This window comes from Eretmochelys imbricata, chromosome 23 (assembly GCF_965152235.1).
Source record: "Eretmochelys imbricata isolate rEreImb1 chromosome 23, rEreImb1.hap1, whole genome shotgun sequence".
NCBI lineage: Eukaryota > Metazoa > Chordata > Testudines > Cheloniidae > Eretmochelys > Eretmochelys imbricata.
In genome coordinates, this window is record NC_135594.1 from 17,209,680 (window position 1) to 17,236,666 (window position 26,987).

At 67.1% G+C, this 26,987-nt stretch overlaps 1 protein-coding gene across 1 annotated transcript in view; it reads left to right on the forward strand.

Annotated features, from left to right (window-relative positions):
• The window catches only part of ATP2B3 (ATPase plasma membrane Ca2+ transporting 3), a 59,526-nt gene that overhangs the window by 9,775 nt on the left and 22,764 nt on the right, over positions 1–26,987 (forward strand). Inside the window, exons 2-11 of the mRNA XM_077840222.1 lie at positions 909–1,106; positions 5,727–5,984; positions 7,709–7,834; positions 13,076–13,201; positions 16,049–16,090; positions 16,370–16,534; positions 17,217–17,431; positions 22,827–23,069; positions 25,410–25,651; positions 25,912–26,146. Of these exons, the coding sequence (XP_077696348.1) occupies positions 909–1,106; positions 5,727–5,984; positions 7,709–7,834; positions 13,076–13,201; positions 16,049–16,090; positions 16,370–16,534; positions 17,217–17,431; positions 22,827–23,069; positions 25,410–25,651; positions 25,912–26,146 (1,850 nt within the window). The remainder of the gene's footprint in view (positions 1–908; positions 1,107–5,726; positions 5,985–7,708; positions 7,835–13,075; positions 13,202–16,048; positions 16,091–16,369; positions 16,535–17,216; positions 17,432–22,826; positions 23,070–25,409; positions 25,652–25,911; positions 26,147–26,987) is intronic.

Here is a 26,987-nt window from a genome sequence, read left to right on the forward strand (position 1 = left end):
TCTCACCTGCCAGCTCGTTAAATATTTAAAATGTCACCAGTCCCAGGCAGCAGCGGCAGCCCAGGGACCATCCACAAATTCTCTGCCACGCTGACCTGGTTCTGGGACCCGCAGCAAAATTCATGAGAGTCCTGGCTCCCAGCCCCCCTGCTCTAACCACCAACCCCCCTCCCCTCCCAGAGTCGGGGAGAGAACCCAGGTGTCCTGGCTCCCAGCCCCCCTGCTCTAACCACCAGCCCCCCACCCCTCCCAGAGCCAGGGAGAGAACCCAGGCATCCTGGCTCCCAGCCCCCCTGCTCTAACCACCAGCCCCCACTCCCCTCCCAGAGCCAGGGAGAGAACCCAGGCGTCCTGGCTCCCAGCCCCCCTGCTCTAACCACCAGCCCCCCACCCCTCCCAGAGCCAGGGAGAGAACCCAGGCGTCCTGGCTCCCAGCCCCCCTGCTCTAACCACCAGCCCCCCACCCCTCCCAGAGCCAGGGAGAGAACCCAGGCATCCTGGCTCCCAGCCCCCCTGCTCTAACCACCAGCCCCCACTCCCCTCCCAGAGCCAGGGAGAGAACCCAGGCGTCCTGGCTCCCAGCCCCCCTGCTCTAACCACCAGCCCCCCCACCCCTCCCAGAGCCAGGGAGAGAACCCAGGCATCCTGGCTCCCAGCCCCCCTGCTCTAACCACCAGCCCCCACTCCCCTCCCAGAGCCAGGGAGAGAACCCAGGCGTCCTGGCTCCCAGCCCCCCTGCTCTAACCACCAGCCCCCACTCCCCTCCCAGAGCCAGGGAGAGAACCCAGGCGTCCTGGCTCCCAGCCCCCCTGCTCTAACCACCAGCCCCCGCTCCCCTCCCAGAGCCGGGGAGAGAACCCAGGCATCCGGGCTCTGCCTTCATCCCCCATCTCTGTGCCCCTTCTCAGGCCTGTCGGACAACGCGGCCGACCTGGAGAAGCGACGGCAGATCTACGGCCAGAACTTCATCCCGCCCAAGCAGCCCAAGACCTTCCTGCAGCTGGTGTGGGAGGCTCTGCAGGACGTGACCCTGATCATCCTGGAGATCGCGGCCATCATCTCCCTGGGGCTGTCCTTCTACGCCCCGCCAGGAGAGGGGAGCGAAGGTCAGTCCTGGCCCGGGGGCTCCCCTCGAGATGGGGCGGGCCAGAGCCCGGGGTCAGCAGCTTGGTGGGGGGGAAGGGGGGAGGCGGGCGCGGGGGGGGCCTTTTCCACCCCTGGGGGGTAGCTCGGGTGTGGTTGGGTCACGGGATTGCGAGGCGGGATGAGGGAGAAACGAAGGTCCCTCCACTGCTCCGTCTGCCCGTCCAACCGCTGAGCCATCCATCTGTCCGTCTGCTACCCGTCCGCCCATCCATCCGCCTGCTGGTCCGTCCGTCCGCCCGCCCGTCCAACCGCTGAGCCATCCATCTGTCCGTCTGCTACCCCTCCGTCCGTCCGTCCGCCCGTCCATCCGCCTGCTGGTCCGTCCGCCGGCCCGCCCGTCCAACCGCTGAGCCATCCATCTGTCCGTCTGCTACCCGTCCGCCCATCCATCCGCCTGCTGGTCCGTCCGCCCGCCCGTCCAACCGCTGAGCCATCCATCTGTCCGTCTGCTACCCGTCCGCCCATCCATCCACCTGCTGGTCCGTCCGTCCACCCATCCAACCGCTGAGCCATCCATCTGTCCGTCTGCTACCCCTCCGTCCGTCCGTCCGCCCCGTCCATCCGCCTGCTGGTCCGTCCGCCGGCCCGCCCGTCCAACCGCTGAGCCATCCATCTGTCCGTCTGCTACCCGTCCGCCCATCCATCCGCCTGCTGGTCCGTCCGCCCGCCCGTCCAACCGCTGAGCCATCCATCTGTCCGTCTGCTACCCGTCCGCCCATCCATCCACCTGCTGGTCCGTCCGCCCGCCCGCCCGTCCAACCGCTGAGCCATCCATCTGTCCGTCTGCTACCCCTCCGTCCGTCCACCCGTCCACCCGCTGTTCCGCCCATCCATCCGCCTGCTGGTCCGTCCGCCCGCCCGTCCAACCGCTGAGCCATCCATCTGTCCGTCTGCTACCCGTCCGCCCATCCATCCGCCTGCTGGTCCGTCCGCCCGCCCGCCCGTCCAACCGCTGAGCCATCCATCTGTCCGTCTGCTACCCCTCCGTCCGTCCGTCCGCCCGTCCATCCGCCTGCTGGTCCGTCCGCCGGCCCGCCCGTCCAACCGCTGAGCCATCCATCTGTCCGTCTGCTACCCGTCCGCCCATCCATCCGCCTGCTGGTCCGTCCGCCCGCCCGTCCAACCGCTGAGCCATCCATCTGTCCGTCTGCTACCCGTCCGCCCATCCATCCACCTGCTGGTCCGTCCGCCCGCCCGCCCGTCCAACCGCTGAGCCATCCATCTGTCCGTCTGCTACCCCTCCGTCCGTCCACCCGTCCACCCGCTGTTCCGCCCATCCATCCGCCTGCTGGTCCGTCCGCCCGCCCGTCCAACCGCTGAGCCATCCATCTGTCCGTCTGCTACCCGTCCGCCCATCCATCCGCCTGCTGGTCCGTCCGCCCGCCCGCCCGTCCAACCGCTGAGCCATCCATCTGTCCGTCTGCTACCCGTCCGCCCATCCATCCACCTGCTGGTCCGTCCGCCCCGCCCGTCCAACCGCTGAGCCATCCATCTGTCCGTCTGCTACCCCTCCGTCCGTCCGCCCGTCCACCCGCTGTTCCGCCCATCCATCCGCCTGCTGGTCCGTCCGCCCGCCCGTCCAACTGCTGAGCCATCCATCTGTCCGTCTGCTACCCCTCCGTCCGTCCATCCACCTGCTGGTCCATCCGTCCGCCCATCCAACCGCTGAGCCATCCATCTGTCCGTCTGCTACCCGTCCGCCCATCCATCCACCTGCTGGTCCGTCCGTCCGCCCGCCCAACCGCTGAGCCATCCATCTGTCCATCTGCTACCCGTCCGCCCATCCATCCACCTGCTGGTCCGTCCGTCCACCCATCCAACCGCTGAGCCATCCATCTGTCCATCTGCTACCCCTCCGTCCGTCCGTCCGTCCGCCCGTCCACCTGCTGCTCCGCCCATCCATCCACCTGCTGGTCCGTCCGTCCGCCCATCCAACCGCTGAGCCATCCATCTGTCCGTCTGCTACCCCTCCGTCCGTCCACCCGTCCGTCCACCCGCTGCTCCGCCCATCCATCCACCTGCTGGTCCGTCCGTCCGCCCGCCCATCCAACCGCTGAGCCATCCATCTGTCCGTCTGCTACCCCTCCGTCCGTCCGCCCGTCCGTCCACCCGCTGCTCCGCCCATCCATCCACCTGCTGGTCCGTCCGTCCATCTACCCGTTGGTCCATCCATCCGTCTGCTACTCCTCCATCCATCCGTCCGTCCACTGACCTACCCATCCACCCGCTGCTCCGTCCGTTGGTCCACCTGCTGCTCCGTCCGTCTACCCGCTGACCCGTCCATCCATCCATCTGCTACTCCTCCATCTGTCCATCCACTGTGTGAGGCAGCAGGGCGGGGGGAGCATTGAGCTGGGACTGTGGCCTGGGGGGTTTCAATGGGAGACCTGAGAGCCGGTCCCCTGAGCCGGGGGGGGGGAGAGGGAGGTGACACCTCTGCCAGGAATGTGAACAGAGGCTGCAGGAAGGAGCCTGCTGGGGGGGTTTAGTTTCAGTTTGGGGCTGGGGAGAGGAACACAGGGAACTCCAGGGCTGGGGTCTAAGCTCCCTGCTCCCCCCGAAGGACGTGACTGAGGGGTCCTGGTTGTACCCACAAGCTCTGTTTTGGACTGTGTTCCTGTTGTCCAATAAACCTCCCGTTTTACTGGCTGGCTGAGAGTCCCGGTGAATCCCAAGAAGAGGGGTGCAGGGCCCGGACTCCCCCCACACTCTGTGACACACTGACCTACCCATCCACACGTTGGGCCGTCCGTCTGTCCACCCATTGCTCCGTCTGTCCTTCCATCCATCCACTGACTCATCTTTCTGTCTGTCTGCTGCTTCTCCATCCATTCATCCACTGATCTGTCTGTCCATCCATCCATCCGCTGACCCACCCATCCATCCGTGCGGCCACTGACCCATCCATCCATCCATCCATCTGCTGATCAGTCCATCCATCTGTCTGCTATTCCTCCATCCATCTGTCCGTCCATCTATCTGCTCCTCCGTTCGTCCATCCATCCATCCACTGACCTACCCATCCACTCTCTGATCCGTCCATCCATCCATCTGCTACTCCATCCATCCGCTGATCCATCCGTCCATCTTTCTGCTACTCCTCCAACCATCTGTCCATCTGCTGACCCATCAATCCAGCCCCTGACCCGTCGGTCCATCTGCTACTCCTCCAGCCATCTGGGCCGGCCACTGATCCATCCATCCATCCGTCTGCTGACCCATTCCTCTGTCTGTCTGCTACTCCATCCATTAGTCCATCCGTCCATCTGCTGATCCGCCTGTCCATCCAACCTCTGACCTGTTCACCAACCGCTCCACCATCTGCTCCATCCATCCATCTGTCCGTCCACTGACCCACCCATCCACTGACCCACCTGTCCATCCGCTGATCCATCCGTCCATCCAACCACTGACCCATCTGTCCACCACTGACCAACCCACCCATCCGTCCCCTTATCCACCCATCCACCCATCCGTCCACGCATCCACCCATCCATCCATACATCCACTGACCCACCCATCTGTCTGTCCACTGACCCACCCGTCCATCCGCTGATCCATCCGTCCATCCAACCACTGACCCATCCATCTGTCCGCTGATCCATCCATCCATCTATCCATCCATCCGCTGACCCACCCGTCTATCCGCTGATCCATCTGTCCATACAACCACTGACCCACCCATCCACCGGCTGCTGACCCACCCACCCATCCGTCCGCTGACCCACCCGTCCATCCACTGATCCATCCGTCCGTCCATCCAACCACTGACCCATCCATCCACCACTGGCCCACCCACCCATCCGTCCATCCGTCCACTTATCCACCCATCCGTCCATCCGTCCACTTATCCACCCATCCACCCATCCGTCCCCTTATCCACCCATCCACCCATCCATCCATACATCCACTGACCCACCCATCTGTCTGTCCACTGACCCACCCATCCATCCGCTGATCCATCCATCTGTCCACTGATCCATCCATCCATCTATCCATCCATCCGCTGACCCACCCATCCATCTGTCCGTCCATCCACTGACCCACCCGTCCATCTGCTGATCCATCTGTCCATACAACCACTGACCCACCCATCCACCCGTCTGCTGACCCACCCACCCATCCGTCCGCTGACCCACCCGTCCGTCCGCTGATCCATCCACCCATCCATCCACTGACCCACCCATCCATCTGTCCGTCCATCCACTGACCCATCCGTCTGGCCACTGGCCCACTCACCCATCCCCTGCCCCGTCTCTGTGCTCACCCATCTGCCCACCCATCCCCTGACTCCCATGGAGGGTGGATGGAGCAGGTGTCGCACCCTTTGCCCCATGCAGACCCTTCCCACCCCTGGCCGGGGGCTCCCCACCCTAATGCCACCTAGCCTCCGGGGGGAGGGGAGCAGGACCGTGCGTGGGGAGGGGAACTTGTCTGTCTGTCAGCCCCTGTCTGTCAGCCCCAATGCACGGTTACCTTTGCTTGGCACCGGCCTGCCCTCCAACTCCTCCTTCCTGTCCCATCCCTCTCCCTCTCACCCCTCTGCTTCGCCCTGGTCCCTGCCCCGTGGCATGGTATAGCCTGTGGGAACCTGGCAGCGGGGGCGGAGGACGAGGGCGAGGCAGAGGCCGGCTGGATCGAGGGGGCGGCCATCCTGCTCTCCGTCGTCTGCGTGGTGCTGGTCACGGCCTTCAACGACTGGAGCAAGGAGAAGCAGTTCCGGGGGCTCCAAAGCCGCATCGAGCAGGAGCAGAAATTCGCCGTCGTCCGCAACGGGCAGCAGATCCAGATCCCCGTGGCCGAGCTGGTGGTGGGAGACATTGCCCAGATCAAATACGGTGAGTGCGCCCCGCCGCCGGGCTGGGGGGATCCGGGCAGCCCCGACGCCAGGGCAGAGGGGCTTAGCGGGGGGAGGGCGATCCAGGGCAGCCCCGACGCCGGGGCAGAGGGGCTTAGCGGGGGGAGGGCGATCCAGGGCAGCCCCGACGCCGGGGCAGAGGGGCTTAGCGGGGGGAGGGCGATCCAGGGCAGCCCCGACGCCGGGGCAGAGGGGCTTAGCGGGGGGGAGGGCGATCCAGGGCAGCCCCGACGCCGGGGCAGAGGGGCTTAGCGGGGGGAGGGCGATCCAGGGCAGCCCCGACGCCGGGGCAGAGGGGCTTAGCGGGGGGAGGGCGATCCAGGGCAGCCCCGACGCCGGGGCAGAGGGGCTTAGCGGGGGGAGGGCGATCCAGGGCAGCCCCGACGCCGGGGCAGAGGGGCTTAGCGGGGGAGGGCGATCCAGGGCAGCCCCGACGCCGGGGCAGAGGGGCTTAGCGGGGGAGGGCGATCCAGGGCAGCCCGACGCCGGGGCAGAGGGGCGTAGCGGGGGGAGGGCGATCCAGGGCAGCCCCGACGCCGGGGCAGAGGGGCGTAGCGGGGGGAGGGCGATCCAGGGCAGCCCCGACGCCGGGGCAGAGGGGCTTAGCGGGGGGAGGGCGATCCAGGGCAGCCCCGACGCCGGGGCAGAGGGGCTTAGCGGGGGGAGGGCGATCCAGGGCAGCCCCGACGCCGGGGCAGAGGGGCTTAGCGGGGGGAGGGCGATCCAGGGCAGCCCCGACGCCGGGGCAGAGGGGCTTAGCGGGGGGAGGGCGATCCAGGGCAGCCCCGACGCCGGGGCAGAGGGGCTTAGCGGGGGGAGGGCGATCCAGGGCAGCCCCGACGCCGGGGCAGAGGGGCTTAGCGGGGGGAGGGGCGATCCAGGGCAGCCCCGACGCCGGGGCAGAGGGGCTTAGCGGGGGGAGGGCGATCCAGGGCAGCCCCGACGCCGGGGCAGAGGGGCTTAGCGGGGGGAGGGCGATCCAGGGCAGCCCCGACGCCGGGGCAGAGGGGCTTAGCGGGGGGAGGGCGATCCAGGGCAGCCCCGACGCCGGGGCAGAGGGGCTTAGCGGGGGGAGGGCGATCCAGGGCAGCCCCGACGCCGGGGCAGAGGGGCTTAGCGGGGGGAGGGCGATCCAGGGCAGCCCCGACGCCGGGGCAGAGGGGCTTAGCAGGGGGAGGGCGATCCAGGGCAGCCCCGACGCCGGGGCAGAGGGGCTTAGCGGGGGGAGGGCGATCCAGGGCAGCCCTGATACCAGGGCAGAGGGGCTTAGCGGGGGAGGGCGATCCAGGGCAGCCCTGATACCAGGGCAGAGGGGCTCGTGGGACTGACCTGGGAAGGGATAGATTTGCGTGTGGATCTGATCCCAGGTGCTCTGATGCTGGGTTAGATGGGCACTTGGGTCTGGTCTGGGAAGAGGTGGTGGGGCATGTGTGTACCATCTGGGGCAGAGGCAGAGGGATATCCAGGTCCCAAATTCGGGGCCAGAGGGACTCATGGGTCAAGATCCACGATGACTGGGCCAAGGGGACAGAGGGGACTGGGCCGGGGCAGATGGGCAGATTGGTGAGATCTGGGAAGGGGTTGTGGGGCATGTGGGTGCCATCTGGGCTATGCAGGTCCCATGTGGAGGGACTGGGGGCAGATCCAGGGATGCCCGACACGGGCACACAGGTCTCATGTGGGCCATTTTCTCCCCTTCGCCAGGCGACTTGCTCCCGGCTGATGGGGTTCTGATCCAGGGGAACGACCTGAAGATTGACGAGAGCTCCCTGACCGGGGAATCGGACCATGTGCGGAAATCGGTGGAGAAAGATCCCATGCTGCTCTCAGGTGTGTGTGGGGGGGAGCCCTTAGGTCAGACTTAAGTGCTGGCCCTAGGGGGCACAGTGCTGTGAGGCAGGGGGCTCCGTGGGGGGCGCTGTCCCCTGGCAGTCGGTGCTAGGGGGCGTGGTGGGGGGCGCTCTCCCCTGGCAGTCCATGCCGGGTGCTAGGGGGCTCTGTGGGGGGCGCTCATCCCTGGCAGTCCATGCTGGGTGCTAGGGGGCTCGGTGGGGGGCGCTCACCCCTGGCAGTCCATGCCGGGTGCTAGGGGGCTCGGTGGGGGGGCGCTGTCCCCTGGCAGTCCATGCCGGGTGCTATGGGGCTCCGTGGGGGGCGCTGTTCCCTGGCAGTCGGTGCTAGGGGGCGCGGTGGGGGGCGCTCTCCCCTGGCAGTCCATGCTGGGTGCTAGGGGGCTCTGTGGGGGGCGCTCATCCCTGGCAGTCCATGCTGGGTGCTAGGGGGCTCGGTGGGGGGCGCTCACCCCTGGCAGTCCATGCCGGGTACTAGGGGGCTCGGTGGGGGGCGCTCACCCCTGGCAGTCCATGCCGGGTGCTAGGGGGCTCGGTGGGGGGGCGCTCTCCCCTGGCAGTCCATGCCGGGTGCTAGGGGGCTCGGTGGGGGGCGCTCACCCCTGGCAGTCCATGCCAGGTACTAGGGGGCGTGGTGGGGGGGCGCCCTCCCCTGGCAGTCCATGCCGGGTGCTAGGGGGCTCGGTGGGGGGCGCCCTCCCCTGGCAGTCCATGCCGGGTGCTAGGGGGCGCGGTAGGGGGGGCGTTGTCCCCTGGCAGTCCATGCCGGGTGCTAGGGGGCTCGGTGGGGGGGCGCTCTCCCCTGGCAGTCCATGCCAGGTGCTAGGGGGCTCGGTGGGGGGCGCTCACCCCTGGCAGTCCATGCCGGGTGCTAGGGGGCGCGATGGGGGGCGCTCTCCCCTGGCAGTCCATGCCGGGTGCTAGGGGGCGCGGTGGGGGGGGCGCTCACCCCTGGCAGTCCATGCCGGGTGCTAGGGGGCTCGGTGGGGGGCGCTCTCCCCTGGCAGTCCATGCCGGGTGCTAGGGGGCTCGGTGGGGGGCGCTCTCCCCTGGCAGTCCATGCCGGGTGCTAGGGGGCGCGGTGGGGGGGGCGCTCACCCCTGGCAGTCCATGCCGGGTGCTAGGGGGCTCGGTGGGAGGCACTCACCCCTGGCAGTCCATGCCGGGTGCTAGGGGGCGCGGTAGGGGGGCGCTGTCCCCTGGCAGTCCATGCCGGGTGCTAGGGGGCTCGGTGGGGGGGGCGCTGTCCCCTGGCAGTCCATGCCGGGTGCTAGGGGGCTCGGTGGGGGGGGCGCTCTCCCCTGGCAGTCCATGCCGGGTACTAGGGGGCACGGTGGGGGGGTGCTGTCCCCTGGCAGTCCATGCCGGGTGCTAGGGGGCGTGGGGGGGGGGGGCGCTGTCCCCTGGCAGTCCATGCCGGGTGCTAGGGGGCTCGGTGGGGGGCGCTCACCCCTGGCAGTCCATGCCGGGTGCTAGGGGGCTCGGTGGGGGTCGCTCACCCCTGGCAGTCCATGCCGGGTGCTAGGGGGCTCGGTGGGGGGCGCTGTCCCCTGGCAGTCCATGCTGGGTGCTAGGGGGCGCGGTAGGGGGGCGCTGTCCCCTGGCAGTCCATGCCGGGTGCTAGGGGGCTCGGTGGGGGGCGCTCACCCCTGGCAGTCCATGCCGGGTGCTAGGGGGCACGGTGGGGGGCACTGTCCCCTGGCAGTCCATGCCGGGTGCTAGGGGGCGCGGTAGGGGGGCGCTGTCCCCTGGCAGTCCATGCCGGGTGCTAGGGGGCGCGGTGGGGGGCGCTGTCCCCTGGCAGTCCATGCCGGGTGCTAGGGGGCTCGGTGGGGGGGCGCTGTCCCCTGGCAGTCCATGCCGGGTGCTAGGGGGCACGGTGGGGGGCGCTGTCCCCTGGCAGTCCATGCCGGGTGCTAGGGGGCTCGGTGGGGGGGGCGCTGTCCCCTGGCAGTCCATGCCGGGTGCTAGGGGGCACGGTAGGGGGGCGCTCACCCCTGGCAGTCCATGCCGGGTGCTAGGGGGCACGGTGGGGGGCGCTGTCCCCTGGCAGTCCATGCCGGGTGCTAGGGGGCACGGTGGGGGGCGCTCTCCCCTGGCAGTCCATGCCGGGTGCTCGGGGGCTCGGTGGGGGGTGCTGTCCCCTGGCAGTCCATGCCGGGTGCTAGGGGGCTCGGTGGGGGGCGCTCTCCCCTGGCAGTCCATGCCGGGTGCTAGGGGGCTCTGTGGGGGGGCGCTGTTCCCTGGCAGTCCATGCCGGGTGCTAGGGGGCACGGTAGGGGGGCGCTGTCCCCTGGCAGTCCATGCCGGGTGCTAGGGGGCTCGGTGGGGGGCGCTCTCCCCTGGCAGTCCATGCCGGGTGCTAGGGGGCTCGGTGGGGGGGCACTGTCCCCTGGCTGTCCATGCCGGGTGCTAGGGGGCACGGTGGGGGGCGCCCTCCCCTGGCAATCCATGCCGTGTGCTAGGGGGCTCGGTGGGGGGCGCTCACCCTTGGCAGTCCATGCTGGGTGCTAGGGGGCACGGTGGGGGGCGCTCACCCCTGGCAGACCATGCCGGGTGCTAGGGGGCTCGGTGGGGGGGCGCTGTCCCCTGGCAGTCCATGCCGGGTGCTAGGGGGCTCGGTGGGGGGCGCTCTCCCCTGGCAGTCCATGCCGGGTGCTAGGGGGCTCGGTGGGGGGCGCTCTCCCCTGGCAGTCCATGCCGGGTGCTAGGGGGCTCGGTGGGGGGCGCTCTCCCCTGGCAGTCCATGCCGGGTGCTAGGGGGCTCGGTGGGGGGCGCTCTCCCCTGGCAGTCCATGCCGGGTGCTAGGGGGCTCGGTGGGGGGCGCTCACCCTTGGCAGTCCATGCCGGGTGCTAGGGGGCTCGGTGGGGGGGCGCTCACCCCTGGCAGACCATGCCGGGTGCTAGGGGGCACGGTGGGGGGCGCTCACCCCTGGCAGTCCATGCCGGGTGCTAGGGGGCGCGGTGGGGGGGCGCTCACCCCTGGCAGTCCATGCCGGGTGCTAGGGGGCTCGGTGGGGGGGCGCTCTCCCCTGGCAGTCCATGCCGGGTGCTAGGGGGCTCGGTGGGGGGCGCTCTCCCCTGGCAGTCCATGCCGTGTGCTAGGGGGCTCTGTGGGGGGTGCTGTCCCCTGGCAGTCCATGCCGGGTGCTAGGGGGCTCGGTGGGGGGGGTGCTGTCCCCTGGCAGTCCATGCCGGGTGCTAGGGGGGCTCGGTGGGGGGGGGTGCTGTCCCCTGGCAGTCCATGCCGGGTGCTAGGGGGCACGGTGGGGGGGCACTGTCCCCTGGCAGTCCATGCCGGGTGCTAGGGGGCATGGTGGGGGGCGCTCACCCTTGGCAGTCCATGCCGGGTGCTAGGGGGCTCGGTGGGGGGGCGCTCACCCCTGGCAGTCCATGCCGGGTACTAGGGGGCACGGTGGGGGGGTGCTGTCCCCTGGCAGTCCATGCCGGGTGCTAGGGGCGCGGTAGGGGGGGCGCTGTCCCCTGGCAGTCCATGCCGGGTGCTAGGGGGCACGGTGGGGGGGTGCTGTCCCCTGGCAGTCCATGCCGGGTGCTAGGGGGCTCGGTGGGGGGGCGCTGTCCCCTGGCAGTCCATGCCGGGTGCTAGGGGGCTCGGTGGGGGGGCGCTGTCCCCTGGCAGTCCATGCCGGGTGCTAGGGGGCTCGGTGGGGGGTGCTGTCCCCTGGCAGTCCATGCCGGGTGCTAGGGGGCTCGGTGGGGGGCGCTGTCCCCTGGCAGTCCATGCCGGGTGCTAGGGGGCACGGTGGGGGGCGCTCTCCCCTGGCAGTCCATGCCGGGTGCTAGGGGGCACGGTGGGGGGCGCTCTCCCCTGGCAGTCCATGCCGGGTGCTAGGGGGCTCGGTGGGGGGCGCTCTCCCCTGGCAGTCCATGCCGGGTGCTAGGGGGCACGGTGGGGGGCGCTGTTCCCTGGCAGTCCATGCCGGGTGCTAGGGGGCTCGGTGGGGGGGCGCTCTCCCCTGGCAGTCCATGCCGGGTGCTAGGGGGCGTGGTGGGGGGGGCGCTCTCCCCTGGCAGTCCATGCCGGGTGCTAGGGGGCTCGGTGGGGGGCGCTGTCCCCTGGCAGTCCATGCCGGGTGCTAGGGGGCTCGGTGGGGGGCGTTGTCCCCTGGCAGTCCATGCCGGGTGCTAGGGGGCTCGGTGGGGGGCGCTGTCCCCTGGCAGTCCATGCTGGGTGCTAGGGGTCACGGTGGGGGGCGCTCACCCCTGGCAGTCCATGCCGGGTGCTAGGGGGCGTGGTGGGGGGGCGCTCTCCCCTGGCAGTCCATGCCGGGTGCTAGGGGGCATGGTGGGGGGGCGCTGTCCCCTGGCAGTCCATGCCGGGTGCTAGGGGGCTCGGTGGGGGGCGCTGTCCCCTGGCAGTCCATGCCGGGTGCTAGGGGGCTCGGTGGGGGGCGCTGTCCCCTGGCAGTCCATGCTGGGTGCTAGGGGGCTCGGTGGGGGGGCGCTGTCCCCTGGCAGTCCATGCCGGGTGCTAGGCGGTGCGGTGGGGGGGCGCTCACCCTTGGCAGTCCATGCCGGGTGCTCGGGGGCTCGGTGGGGGGCGCTCACCCCTGGCAGTCCATGCCGGGTGCTAGGGGGCGCGGTGGGGGGGCACTCTCCCCTGGCAGTCCATGCCGGGTGCTAGGGGGCGCGGTGGGGGGGCGCTCACCCCTGGCAGTCCATGCCGGGTGCTAGGGGGCTCGGTGGGGGGCGCTCTCCCCTGGCAGTCCATGCCGGGTGCTAGGGGGCGCGGTGGGGGGGCGCTCACCCCTGGCAGTCCATGCCGGGTGCTAGGGGGCTCGGTGGGGGGCGCTCTCCCCTGGCAGTCCATGCCGGGTGCTAGGGGGCGCGGTGGGGGGGCGCTCTCCCCGGCAGTCCATGCCGGGTGCTAGGGGGCGCGGTGGGGGGGGCGCTCACCCCTGGCAGTCCATGCCGGGTGCTAGGGGGCTCAGTGGGGGGCGCTCTCCCCTGGCAGTCCATGCCGGGTGCTAGGGGGCGCGGTGGGGGGGCGCTCACCCCTGGCAGTCCATGCCGGGTGCTAGGGGGCTCGGTGGGGGGCGCTCTCCCCTGGCAGTCCATGCCGGGTGCTAGGGGGCGCTGTGGTCTTGGAGGCCGTCTGCTGCAGAGCCGCGAATGGAACCCAGGTGTCCTGCGTGGCGGAAGGGAGCGGACAGCCCAAGCTCACGTAGCCTCCTGCTCACTCTGCTTTTGCTTTCCCAGGCACCCACGTCATGGAGGGCTCGGGGCGGATGGTCGTCACGGCCGTCGGGGTGAACTCCCAGACTGGGATTATCTTCACCTTGCTGGGAGCCAGTGGCGAGGAAGAGGAGAAGAAGGATAAGAAAGGTGAGGGGCCTCTTTGGTCTTCCTTCAGCTCGTTCTTGGTGTCCATGGTCGTGTCCTCCTCCTGAGCTGGTTCCACCAGCTCCCGTCTTTCCGTGGCCAAGGTCTCCGCCACGTCATGCCTTAAGCGGGCTCCAGCAGCTCCTGAAGGCACCTCGTGGTGTGAGGACTCACAGCTGCTCATGGAGACTGGTCGGTCGCCATCGTCTGTTGACATTTGAGTCTTCACCATCCCACAGTGACTTTGTGAGTTTGGTGTGGCCAGCACTGGTCCATGTTGACTCAAAGCCTTTTCCTTGGGCAGCCCCGTTCCCTCAGCTCCAGCCCGCACTGGGTCAGTCTCAAGCCATTTCGACTCGATGGCGCTGGCCTTAGACTCACCGGGTTTCATTGTCCGTTCAAGGTGACGCTTCTGGAGGCCCTGGCAGCAGTTAAATCCACAGTCCTAGCAATAGACTCCAACCCACCCGCAAACTCTGCCCTGCACCCTCCCTAAACAACCCGCTGCCAGGAAAAGCTCTGCCCGTCTGACCCCCGCAAGGATCAGGCGGTGAAGAGCTCTGACACAACACCCGTCCGTATTGACACACCCCCATGTATTGACCCCCGTCAGCTCGTATTGACCATCCCAGTCCCTGACTGACTCGTCCCCATCGTATGTTGTCACGGGGTCCCCGGGCGATGCTCTGACCTGCTCCCCACAAAGCCGGGCAGGACTCTGGGGGAGTCTCCTCTCGGGGAGCAGCCTGTCTGCAGGACACACAGCTCCCCCGGCTTCCCCCTTCCTGGGTCTGACCTCGGAGCCTCCAGCCTCCTCTGCTTCTCCGGGCGCTTCCCACAGCGAGTCTGCTCAGGCGGGGTCCTGGGGGGGCCAGAGGGTCCTGTCCCCCAACTCCGCAGTCAGACGGGACTCTCAGCCAGCCGGGGAAACAGAAGGTTTATTAGACGACAGGAACAGGGTCTAACACAGAGCTTGTAGGTGCAGAGAACAGGACCCCTCAGCTGGGTCCATTCTGGGGGGCAGTGAGCCAGACAACCCCGTCTGCCCTTCACTCCATGTCCCAGCCAGCCCCAAACTGAAACTCCCTCCAGCCCCACCTCCTCTGGGCTTTGTCCCTTTCCCGGGCCAGGAGGGCACCGGATCCCTTTGTTCTCCAGCCCTTTAGCTCTCACCTGGCAGGGGGAAGGGCCCAGGCCATCAGTGGCCAGGAGACAGAGTGTCGCCATTTATGTACCCTGGCCCTTTGCTCTGCAACAATCACACCCCCTTATTCCACCCCTAGAGACTTAAGAAATGCCTAGGGGAAACTGAGGCACCTCTACAGTATTCAGAGGGAACATTAAGAACTGTCCCGCTTCGTCAAGCTAAGTGACTCGCTGTCCATTTCCCTTGACTTGGCATTCTCGGGACTCAGCTCAGCCTTCCCTGTTGACTGGTCACTATCTCCTTTGACTCCAGTTCATGTCCATGCCAAATACCGTCCTATGTGGACTGCCCGGCGTTGACTCAATAGATTCCTCTAGTGACCCGCTGTCCTCCTAGGTCATCTCAGTGCAGTTGTATCTAATCGGCCTTCTCTGCATCCGACTCCGTGTTGCCTTCTGTTGGCTGGAGATCCGGTGAGGTCACCCCAGGGTTCCAGCCAGGAGAATTCACATGGAAATGGAGCCCTGAGGCCATGGCAGGCAGGGGGTGACTCCAGTTTGACCCTGGAGTAGCTGAGATCGGAATCTGGTCCTGCCTCCATTGCAATCAGGGGTGACTCCAGATTGACCCTGGGGGAGCTAAAATCAGAATCCAGCCCAGCTCCCATTGCAATCTGGCATATTCTTGAGTGCAGTATAACGGTTGGGATGGGGGGAGGGGCTGGGAGCCAGGACTCCTGGGTTCTCTCCTGGCTCTGGGAGGGGTGATAGAACATGGCGCTCTCCCGGAGCCCTCGTTTGGAAGGATGGGGCCCTGCTGCGGTAAATACCAGCCTGGAGGAGCTGCAGACATGTCTCCCTGGTGCAGCGACGGTCAAACGATCCCGTCGTCGGGCTGCCAAGCCAGGCAGGTCCCCTCATTCTCTCTGCCTTTGAAAAGCCCAAGAGCAGTTGCCGAGAGCAGAGGCACCCCTTTGTGTGTGAATCCTTGCCCCTGGGGTGCTTCGGCACGGTGGAATCACACTCAGGTTTCCGGTGCTCTTTGCTGGAAGAGAGCAGCCTTTTAACGGGTATCTGCTCCCCTGAGTGCAGTGGGGCAGGGCCAGGTTCTGAGCTCAGCTCCCCTGGGGCCAACCCGAAGTCACTCCTGATTGCAATGGGGGCAGGGCTGGGTGCTGAGCTCAGTCCCCTGGTGTCACCCCTCATTGCAATGGGGGCAGGGTTGGGTTCTGATTTCAGCTTCCGTGGAGTCAATCCAGAGTCACTCCTGATTGCAATGGGGTCAAACCCCTAACGCCCTCTGTCACTCCTGCACCATTGCTAAACTGGCAGGCAAGCCCCTCTTTCCTGAGGTCTTAGTGACTCAGTGTCGGTCTCTCTCCCCACGCGTGGGCCCCCACAGACCCTCCCACTTCCCTTGGGCCCCAATCTCTCCCCCTGCCCCCAAATCTGCATCCTCCCCTTTCACCCCTGCCCCCACCCCAGAGCGCAGAGCGACTGAGGATGGGACGTGCATGGCTGGACCGCGGAGAGTGGGAGTCCATCATGGGGGTGTCACCCCGGGCGCACAGCCGGGAGCCCCCTCCCAGCCCTCCCCCAGCGCCGACCCCCTGCCAGCGTCTCTGGTGCTCCGTCGTCTGTGTTGTCCCGTCCGTCTGTCTGGGCTCAAGTGTCCTGTCTCTGCCGTCCCTTCTTCTGTTGTAGGGAAGCCCCAGGACGGTGTGGTGGAGAATATTCAGAACAAAGGTAACGGGCCGGGGGATCCAGGCCCAGCTGGGGTCTCGGGGGGTGGGGAGGACTTGAGCTGGGATGCTCTGGTGGTTAGAGCAGGGGGGGCTGGGAGCCAGGACTCCTGGGTTCTCTCCCAGTGCCGGGAGGGGAGTGGGGGCTGGTGGTTAGAGCAGGGGGGGCTGGGAGCCAGGACTCCTGGGTTCTCGCCCCAGCTCTGGGTGGGGCTGTGGCGACTCCCTCTCCCACCCCGCTTTGGTGGGGCATTGACCCACTTCCCTCCCTCTCTCGGCACAGCCAAGAAGCAGGACGGGGCAGTGGCGATGGAGATGCAGCCGCTGAAGAGCGCCGAGGGTGGCGAGATGGAGGATCGGGAGAAGAAGAAAACCAGTGTGTCCAAGAAAGAGAAATCCGTGCTGCAGGGCAAGCTCACCAAGCTGGCTGTGCAGATTGGGAAAGCAGGTGTGGGTCCCGTCCGTGTTCGGGGCGCGGCTCCCACCCGGCCCCAGGGCGGGACTGGCTGGCTCAGGGGGGCGGGGAATGGGGCAGGGGCCTGTTCCCTCTAGGGGACGCCGGCTCCCACCCGGCCCCAGGGCGGGGACTGGCTGGCTCAGGGGGGTGGGGAATGGGGCAGGGGCCTGTTCCCTCTAGGGGACGCCGGCTCCCACCCGGCCCCAGGGCGGGGACTGGCTGGCTCAGGGGGCCGGGGAATGGGGCAGGGGCCTGTTCCCTCTAGGGGACGCCGGCTCCCACCCGGCCCCAGGGCGGGGACTGGCTGGCTCAGGGGGCCGGGGAATGGGGCAGGGGCCTGTTCCCTCTAGGGGGCGCCGGCTCCCACCCGGCCCCAGGGCGGGGACTGGCTGGCTCAGGGGGGCGGGGAATGGGGCAGGGGCCTGTTCCCTCTAGGGGACGCCGGCTCCCACCCGGCCCCAGGGCGGGGACTGGCTGGCTCAGGGGGGCGGGGAATGGGGCAGGGGCCTGTTCCCTCTAGGGGACGCCGGCTCCCACCCGGCCCCAGGGCGGGACTGGCTGGCTCAGGGGGGCGGGGAATGGGGCAGGGGCCTGTTCCCTCTAGGGGGAGCCAGCTGTGATCGGGGCTGGACCCTCCCCCGCCACTAACCCCTCTCCCCCAACCCCCGGGCAGGTCTGGTGATGTCGGCCATCACCGTGATCATCCTGGTGCTGTACTTCGTGATCCAGACCTTCGTGTTGGACGGGCGGGTCTGGCTGGCCGAGTGCACCCCCGTCTATGTCCAGTACTTCGTCAAGTTCTTCATCATCGGCGTCACCGTGCTGGTGGTGGCCGTGCCCGAGGGGCTGCCCCTGGCTGTCACCATCTCCCTGGCCTACTCCGTCAAGGTGAGGGGGCGGCGGGCCGTGGCGTGGCCTTGTGGGCTTCTGTCTGTACACCTGGGACGGCTGCCGTGTTGGGGGGCGCCCACGGACGGATTGGTGCCACCACGTTCGCTTGGGTCCATCCACACAAGGGCGCCGCCATGTCGGCTTGCGTTCATTCGTCCGTCCGTCCGTCCGTCCAACCCTCCCTGGGCGCCGCCATGTTGGCTTGTGTTCGTCCGTCCGTCCGTCCAACCCTCCCTGGGCGCCGCCATGTTGGCTTGTGTTCGTCCGTCCGTCCGTCCAACCCTCCCTGGGCGCCGCCATGTTGGCTTGTGTTCGTCCGTCCGTCCAACCCTCCCTGGGAGCTGCCATGCTGGCTTGTGTTCATCCATCCGTCCGTCCATCCAACCCTCCCTGGGCGCCGCCATGTTGGCTTGTGTTCATCCATCCGTCCGTCCGTCCAACCCTCCCTGGGCGCCGCCATGTTGGCTTGTGTTCATCCATCCGTCCGTCCAACCCTCCCTGGGCGCCGCCATGTTGGCTTGTGTTCATCCATCCATCTGTCCAACCCTCCTGGGTTCCACTATGTTGGCTTGTGTCCATGTGTGGGTGAGCACCATCTTGGATTATACCCTTGAACACATGGGTGCTGCCATGTTGGCTTGTGCCCAATGACCCATGGGTGCCGCCTGTCACGGAGTGTGGGGGAGTCCGGGCCCTGCACCCCTCTTCCTGGGATCCACTGAGACTCTCAGCCAGCCAGTAAAACGGGAGGTTTATTGGACAACAGGAACACAGTCCAAAACAGAGCTTGTGGGTACAACCAGGACCCCTCAATCACGTCCTTCTGGGGGAGCAGGGAGCTTAGACCCCAGCCCTGGGGTTCCCTGTGTTCCTCCACCCAGCCCCGAACTGAAAACTAAACCCCCCCAGCAGGTTCCCTGCTGCAGCCTCCGTCCACATTCCTGGGCAGAGGTGTCACCTCCCCCTCCCCCTCCTGGCTCAGGTGACCGGCTCTCAGGTCTCCCCTCCCCAGGGCACATCCCCAGGTCAACACTTCCCCCTCCCTGCTGCGTCACATCGTCACATCTCTCCCCCCCTCGAGACTGAACTGAGCGGGGTCACTGTGACCAGTGACCTGGGGAAGTTCGGGGCCCCCTCTCCGGGACAGCGCGTCCGCTATCAGGTTGGCCCTTCCCTTCACGTGGACCACGTCCATGTCGTAATCCTGCAGGAGCAGGCTCCATCTCAGGAGCTTGGCGTTGGCTCCTTTCATCTGGTGCAGCCAGGTCAGGGGAGAGGGGTCGGTGTAGACGGTGAAGTGTCGCCCGAAGAGATAGGGCTCTAGTTTCTTGAGGGCCCACACCATGGCCAGGCACTCCTTCTCGATGGCCGCGTAGTGTTGCTCCTGGGGTAGCAACTTCTTGCTCAGGTACACGATGGGGCGTCTCTCCCCCTTTTCATCCTCCTGCATTAACACCGCCCCCAGTCCCGTGTCGGAGGCGTCGGTGAACACCACAAAGGGCTTGTCAAAGTCTGGGTTTGCCAGGACTGGGCCACTGACCAGAGCCTCCTTCAGCGCCCGGAAAGCCTCCTGGCACTGCTCGGTCCAGACCACCTTGTCTGGCTTCCCCTTCTTGCACAGCTCAGTGATGGGGGTGGCTATGGCGCTAAAGTGGGGCACAAATCTTCGGTAGTATCCTGCCATCCCAATAAAGGCTTGGACCTGCTTTTTGGTGTGGGGAGCGGGCCAGGCTCTGATCACCTCCACCTAGGCTGGTTCCGGCTTTAGGCGGCCGCTCCCCACCTGATGGCCCAGGTAAGATACTTCAGCCATCCCCACCTTGCACTTCTCCCTTTTACAGTCAGCCCAGCCCCCTAGAGTCGGTCCAGCACTTGTCTAACCTGGGACACGTGGTCCTCCCAGGTCTGGCTAAAGACACAGATGTCATCAATATACGCCACGGCAAAACTCTCCATCCCCCTCAGGAGCTGGTCCACCAGGCGCTGGAAGGTGGCCGGCGCTCCCTTGAGGCCGAAAGGCAGGGTCAGGAACTCATAGAGCCCCAGAGGGGTGATAAAGGCCGATTTCAGCCGGGCATCTGCATCCAGCGGCACTTGCCAGTAGCCCTTTGTAAGGTCCATGGTGGTAAGGTACCGAGCTCCTCCCAGCTTGTCTAGGAGCTCGTCCGGCCTGGGCATGGGGTAGGCATCAGATACAGTGATGGCATTGAGCTTCCGATAGTCCACACAGAACCGGACCGACCCGTCCTTTTTGGGGACCAGCACCACCGGCGAGGCCCAAGGGCTGGCGGATGGCTGGATCACCCCCAAAGCCAGCATGTCCCGGACCTCTCTTTCCAGGTCCTGAGCAGTTTTCCCTGTGACTCGGAAGGGGGAGCATCTTATCGGCGGGTGCGACCCGGTCTGCACCCGGTGGACAGTCAGATTAGTAAAAAGAAAAGGAGTACTTGTGGCACCTTAGAGACTAACCAATTTATTTGAGCATGAGCTTTCGTGAGCTACAGCTCACTTCATCGGATATCAGTAGCTCACGAAAGCTCATGCTCAAATAAATTGGTTAGTCTCTAAGGTGCCACAAGTACTCCTTTTCTTTTTGCGAATACAGACTAACACGGCTGTTACTCTGAAACCAGTCAGATTAGTGCGTCCAGGCTGGCTGGAAAACAGCTGTCGGTACGGATGCAGCACCCCCCTGACCTCAGCTTGCTGGGCAGGGGTTAGCTGATCCGAGAGGGGAATTGTGTCCATGGGGGAACCAGCTCCGGTCCCAGGGAATAGATCTACTAAAGGGTCATCTCCCTGCTCTTCCCACTGTCCACACACGGCCAACACCACATTCCCCCTGGCATAATATGGCTTCATCATATTCACAAGGTACACCCGGCGGAGATGCGCCCGGTTCGACAGCTCCACCACATAGTTTACCTCATTGAGCTGCTTGACGACCTTGAAAGGGCCCTCCCAGGCGGCCTGTAGTTTGTTCTTTCTCACGGGGATGAGAACCATCTCCTGATCCCCGGTGGCGTAGGCCCGGGCCCGCGCCGTGCGGTCATACCAGACCTTCTGCTTCCTCTGGGCTCTGGCCAGATTCTCCCTGGCCAGGCCCATGAGTTCAGCCAGTCTCTCTCGGAAGATCAGGACATACTCCACCACTGACTCTCCATCGGGAGTGGCCTTCCCCTCCCTTCGTCTCTCATCAGGTCCAGGGGGCCCCTCACCCTCCTGCCATATAACAGTTCGAAAGGCGAAAATCCGGTAGACTCCTGGGGCACCTCCCTGTACGCGAACAGCAGGTGAGGTAAGTACTTGTCCCAATCCTGCGGGTGCTGGTTCATAAAGGTTTTCAGCATCATCTTTAGCGTCCCGTTAAACCTCTCCACCAGCCCATTGGACTGGGGGTGCTACGCTGAGGCCCAGTCGTGCCGGACCCCACATTTCTCCCACAAGCACCGGAGCAGGGCCGACATGAAGTTGGAGCCTTGGTCTGTCAAGACTTCCTTGGGGAACCCCACTCGGCTGAAAATGGTCAGGAGCCGCATCGGCCATGGTGTCTGCTTCAATGGAAGCTAAGGGCACTGCCTCGGGGTAGCGGGTGGCAAAATCTACCACCACCAGAATGTATTTCTTCCCCGACTGGGTCGTCTTGCTGAGAGGCCCCACGGTGTCCATGGCCACCTTCTGGAAAGGCTCCTCTGTGATGGGCAAAGGCCTCAAAGCCACTTTCCCCTTGTCCCGGGCCTTCCCCACCCTCTGACAGGGGGCACAGGATCGGCAATACTGCCGGATGGTGGTAAAGACCCCGGGCCAGTAAAAGTTCTGTAGCAACCTCTGCCGGGTGCGCCGGATTCCCTGGTGCCCTGCGAGGGGGATGTCATGGGCCAGGTACAGGAGCCTGCGGCGATACTTCTGGGGGACCCCCAGCTGCCTCCTGATCCCACAGGACTGTACTTCCCTTGTGGGAGCCCATTCTCGGTACAGGAACCCCTTCTCCCACAGGAACCTCTCCTGGCAGCCTCTCCTCATGGTCCGTACCACACTGAGGTCGGCCAGGTCCCTGAGCTTCCGCAAGGAGGGATCTTTCCTCAACTCGGCCTGGAACCAGCAGCTGGGGAAGGGATGGGGACCAGTTCCCCCTCAGTGGCCAGGTCTGAGGCCTCCGCCTCTCTGAGCCGTGCCCCTCGGCGCTCCCTCCCCACCAGGGTAGGGTCCTGCGTCTCCGGTGTGGTACCCTCCCCAAGGTCGGGGTGCAGTGCCCCTCGCCGGCTCTGGCTACGGGTCACAACCAGGGCGATCTGGGGCTTGCTTGGCCAGTCCTCTCGGTCTCCCCTCATCAAAACCTCAGTGGGCAAATGGTTTTTTTGGGGCCCTCCTTGGCCCCCCATTTCAGGTGTACCCTTGCCACGGGCACCTTAAATGGGGTCCCGCCCACCCCTGTCAGGGTCAGGTAGGTGTTGGGCACCACCCGATCTGGGGCCACCACCTCGGGCCGGGCCAGCGTCACCTCCGCGCCCGTATCCCAGTATCCATTGACCTTCCTCCCATCCACCTCCAGGGGAACAAGGCACTCTCTCCGGAGGGACAGCCCCGTGCCCACCCTGTAAACCGAGCACCCTGAGTCCAGAGCCTCCAGCCCTCTGGCGGAGCTGGCCTGGGGTACTCTTCCCTCCTGAGCAGGTGGTAAACTGGTAGGCCCCCTTTCCTGGGTCGTCTGCCCCTCGTCCAGCTGGGTCCCTACCCAGTTAACCCTGGGTAGGTTGGGCCTGCTCAGTTTGTCCCTGACGCCATGTTGGCTTATGCCTGTCCACCTCATCCATCCAGGGCACCATTTTGGCTTTTTCTCAGGGGTGAGGCCATATTGATTTGTTTCCATCCATTGGTGGGCACCACGTTGGCTCGTGTCCATCCACGGATCAACGTCACTTTGGATTATACCCACCTGTCCCTTGGCGCTGCCCATCCATCCATGGGCATGGCCATTGGGTGCTGATGGATGCCGCCGGCCGATGTGGCAGGGCTGGTGGGCTGTTGTGGGGTGGCGGGACACAAGAGCAAACAGAAACAAGGGGGCGTGGGGAGGGGAGCCCAGAGAGCTCCATGAGAGAGGGATCCTGGCAGCGGGAGATGATTGCCCCTATGGGTCTTGCTCCGGAGCCGGCTCTGAGCGCCCCCGTGGGCAGACGTGTATGTTCTGGCACCGGGAACACGGCACACGGTGACCATGTGCCGGGAGAGTGCCCCCTAGTGGGCACAGCTGAAACCAGGTCCCTCACCCTAATGAGAGCACGGGGCACCCTGGAGAGCCCCCCAACACCTCCCCCAGGTGTCTCCGGCCGGCTCCCGGTGGCAGATCTGGGGCTGATGCGGGGCTGGGGGTGTCCTCTCTGCCCTTCAGAAAATGATGAAGGACAATAACCTGGTGCGGCACCTGGACGCCTGCGAAACCATGGGCAACGCCACGGCCATCTGCTCCGACAAGACGGGCACCCTCACCACCAACCGCATGACGGTCGTGCAGGCCTACCTGGGCGACACCCACTACCGCGAGACGCCCGCCCCCAGCAGCCTGGCGCCCCGCATCCTCGACCTGCTGGTGCACGCCATCGCCATCAACAGCGCCTACACCACCAAAATACTAGTGAGTGCGGGGCCTGCGGGCCCCTCCCCTCTGGGACCCCGGAGCCCCGAACCTCCCGCCCCATCCTCCCCTGGAGCTCCCGAACCTGCCCTTGGCACCCCCAAACCTCTCCCTGGTGCCTCCCTGAAGGGGGGATTCAGCAGAGCTGGGAGGCTGGAGGGGGGACCCCAGCTGGGTGAGTCTCAGGGTGGAAGCGGGGCGGACGTGGCGGGGCTGGGGAGGGCAGAGGTGGGGGTCCAGGAGGGGAACGCGGTGGGGCCGGGGGGAACGAGGGGGAATGTGGTGGAGCCGAGGGGGTGGGGGGAACAAGGGGGGGACGTGGCGGAGCTGGGGAGGGCAGAGGTGGGGGTCCAGGAGGGGAACGCGGCGGGGCCGGGGGGAACGAGGGGGAATGTGGTGGAGCCGAGGGGGTGGGGGGAACAAGGGGGGGACGTGGCGGGGCTGGGGAGGGCAGAGGTGGGGGTCCAGGAGGGGAACGCGGCGGGGCCGGGGGGAACGAGGGGGAATGTGTGGAGCCGGGGGGCTGGGGGGAACAAGGGGGGGACGTGGCGGGGCTGGGGAGGGCAGAGGTGGGGGTCCAGGAGGGGAACGCGGCGGGGCCGGGGGGAACGAGGGGGAATGTGGTGGAGCCGAGGGGGTGGGGGGAACAAGGGGGGGACGTGGCAGGGCTGGGGAGGGCAGAGGTGGGGGTCCAGGAGGGGAACGCGGCGGGGCCGGGGGGAACGAGGGGGAATGTGGTGGAGCCGAGGGGGTGGGGGGAACAAGGGGGGGACGTGGCAGGGCTGGGGAGGGCAGAGGTGGGGGTCCAGGAGGGGAACGCGGCGGGGCCGGGGGGAACGAGGGGGAATGTGGTGGAGCCGAGGGGGTGGGGGGAACAAGGGGGGGACGTGGCGGGGCTGGGGAGGGCAGAGGTGGGGGTCCAGGAGGGGAACGTGGTGGGGCCGGGGGGAACAAGGGGGAATGTGGTGGAGCCGAGGGGCTGGGGGGAACAAGGGGGGGACGTGGCGGGGCTGGGGAGGGGGACATGGGGAAGCTGGGGGCCCGGGGGGAACGAGGGGGAATGTGTGGAGCCGAGGGGGTGGGGGGAACAAGGGGGGACGTGGCGGGGCTGGGGAGGGCAGAGGTGGGGGTCCAGGAGGGGAACGCGGCGGGGCCGGGGGGAACGAGGGGGAATGTGGTGGAGCCGAGGGGGTGGGGGGAACAAGGGGGGGACGTGGCGGGGCTGGGGAGGGCAGAGGTGGGGGTCCAGGAGGGGAACGCGGCGGGGCCGGGGGGAACGAGGGGGAATGTGTGGAGCCGAGGGGGTGGGGGGAACAAGGGGGGGACGTGGCGGGGCTGGGGAGGGCAGAGGTGGGGGTCCAGGAGGGGAACGCGGCGGGGCCGGGGGGAACGAGGGGGAATGTGGTGGAGCCGAGGGGGTGGGGGGAACAAGGGGGGGACGTGGCGGGGCTGGGGAGGGCAGAGGTGGGGGTCCAGGAGGGGAACGCGGCGGGGCCGGGGGGAACGAGGGGGAATGTGTGGAGCCGAGGGGCTGGGGGGAACAAGGGGGGGACGTGGCGGGGCTGGGGAGGGCAGAGGTGGGGGTCCAGGAGGGGAACGCGGCGGGGCCGGGGGGAACGAGGGGGAATGTGTGGAGCCGAGGGGCTGGGGGGAACAAGGGGGGGACGTGGCGGGGCTGGGGAGGGCAGAGGTGGGGGTCCAGGAGGGGAACGCGGCGGGGCCGGGGGGAACGAGGGGGAATGTGGTGGAGCCGAGGGGGTGGGGGGAACAAGGGGGGGACGTGGCGGAGCTGGGGAGGGCAGAGGTGGGGGTCCAGGAGGGGAACGCGGCGGGGCCGGGGGGAACGAGGGGGAATGTGTGGAGCCGAGGGGCTGGGGGGAACAAGGGGGGGACGTGGCGGGGCTGGGGAGGGCAGAGGTGGGGGTCCAGGAGGGGAACGCGGCGGGGCCGGGGGGAACGAGGGGGAATGTGTGGAGCCGAGGGGCTGGGGGGAACAAGGGGGGGACGTGGCGGGGCTGGGGAGGGCAGAGGTGGGGGTCCAGGAGGGGAACGCGGCGGGGCCGGGGGGAACGAGGGGGAATGTGTGGAGCCGAGGGGCTGGGGGGAACAAGGGGGGGACGTGGCGGGGCTGGGGAGGGCAGAGGTGGGGGTCCAGGAGGGGAACGCGGCGGGGCCGGGGGGAACGAGGGGGAATGTGTGGAGCCGAGGGGCTGGGGGGAACAAGGGGGGGACGTGGCGGGGCTGGGGAGGGGGACACGGGGAAGCTGGGGGCCGGGGGGAACGCGGCGGGGCCGGGGGGACCGGGGGGAGCCCACAGCCCTGCCGCCCGTCGCCCCGCAGCCTCCAGAGAAGGACGGGGGCCTGCCGCGGCAGGTGGGCAACAAGACGGAGTGCGCCCTGCTGGGCTTCCTGCGGGACCTGCACCGCGACTACCAGCCCGTGCGCGACCAGCTGCCGGAGGAGAAGCTCTACAAGGTCTATACGTTCAACTCGGTCCGCAAGTCCATGAGCACCGTCACCCGCCTGCCCCAGGGCGGCTTCCGCGTCTTCAGCAAGGGCGCCTCCGAGATCCTGCTCAAAAAGTGAGTCCCGCCCGGCCGCTGCGTCCCACCCCAGAGGTGGCTGCATCTCCGTGCCTGGCGAGGGGTCTGCGGACACTGGCCCCCACACCCTGCCCCAGAGGTGGCTGCACCTTGCTGTCGGGCGAGGGGGCCTCTTATAACCGGCCACCCCGCCCCAGGGGAGCTGCGTCTCCGTGCCAGGCAAGGGGTCCCGTCTAACCAGCCCCCACCCTAGGGCTAGGGTTAGGGGCTGGGTCTGAGCCAGGCGTCTCCCCGTCCAGGTGCTCCAACATCCTGAGCAGCAGTGGGGAGGTGCGCAGCTTCCGCCCGCGGGACCGGGACGAGATGGTGAAGAAGGTGATCGAGCCCATGGCGTGCGAGGGGCTGCGTACCATCTGCCTGGCCTTCCGGGACTTCGCCGCCGGCCCGGAGCCCAACTGGGAGAACGAGAACGACATCGTGGGCGAGCTCACCTGCATCGCCGTGGTCGGCATCGAGGACCCCGTCCGGCCTGAGGTACCACCCGCTGGGGTGTCTGAAGGGAGCGGGGTCGGGTGGTTAGAGCAGGGGGCTGGGACCCAGGACTCCTGGGTTCTCTGCCCAGCGCTCGGAGGGGAGGGTGGCTGGTGGGCTTAACGATGCTGCCTTTGGTGGAACACTTCTGAGAGCATCAGTTGCTCAGAGCAGGGAGGTTACAGCCCCAGGCTGGTGGGTCTCCTCTTCTAAGGCACCAGACCAGCCAGCCCGAGAGGACTTCGGTCTCACCCCACCAGCTAACCACAAGTCACCCAAGCAATTCCCACCCCAGTTTCCCAGTATCCCCACCAGTGCCCCTCGTTATGGGGACAGATGGTTATGAAAACCAATGCCCCAGTAAAAGGGAAAAGGTTCCCTCGATCCCAGAGGACCAAGCCCCAGACCCCGGTCAATACACAAGTCAGATCTTACCCACCAATCACGCTGTTGCCAGTCCCTTCGAATCTAAAATCTAAAGGGTTCTTCACAAAAGGGAAAAGACCGAGATGAGCGCTAGAGTTGGTGAAAGGGAATCGGTGACATCCAGTCCTGGCAAAGATCTTGGTTCGGGCTTGCAGCCGTGATGGTTGCAGGTTCCCGTCCAGTCTCTGGAGAACATCCCCAGCTGGGACGGGTCCTTCAGCCCTTGGTCCAGAGCTTCCGTGTAGCCAGGTCCCTCCAGAGGCCGGACGCAGGACTGACGACAAGATGGAGGGGTCTCCAGGGCCTGTGAGAGTCTCCTGCCCGTGGAAGGGCCCCTCCGCTCTTACACAGCAGCGAGGAGGAGTTTGGACTCACCTGCCCAGGCACGACGCAGTTTGCAGGCGGCCGCCATGGTGCA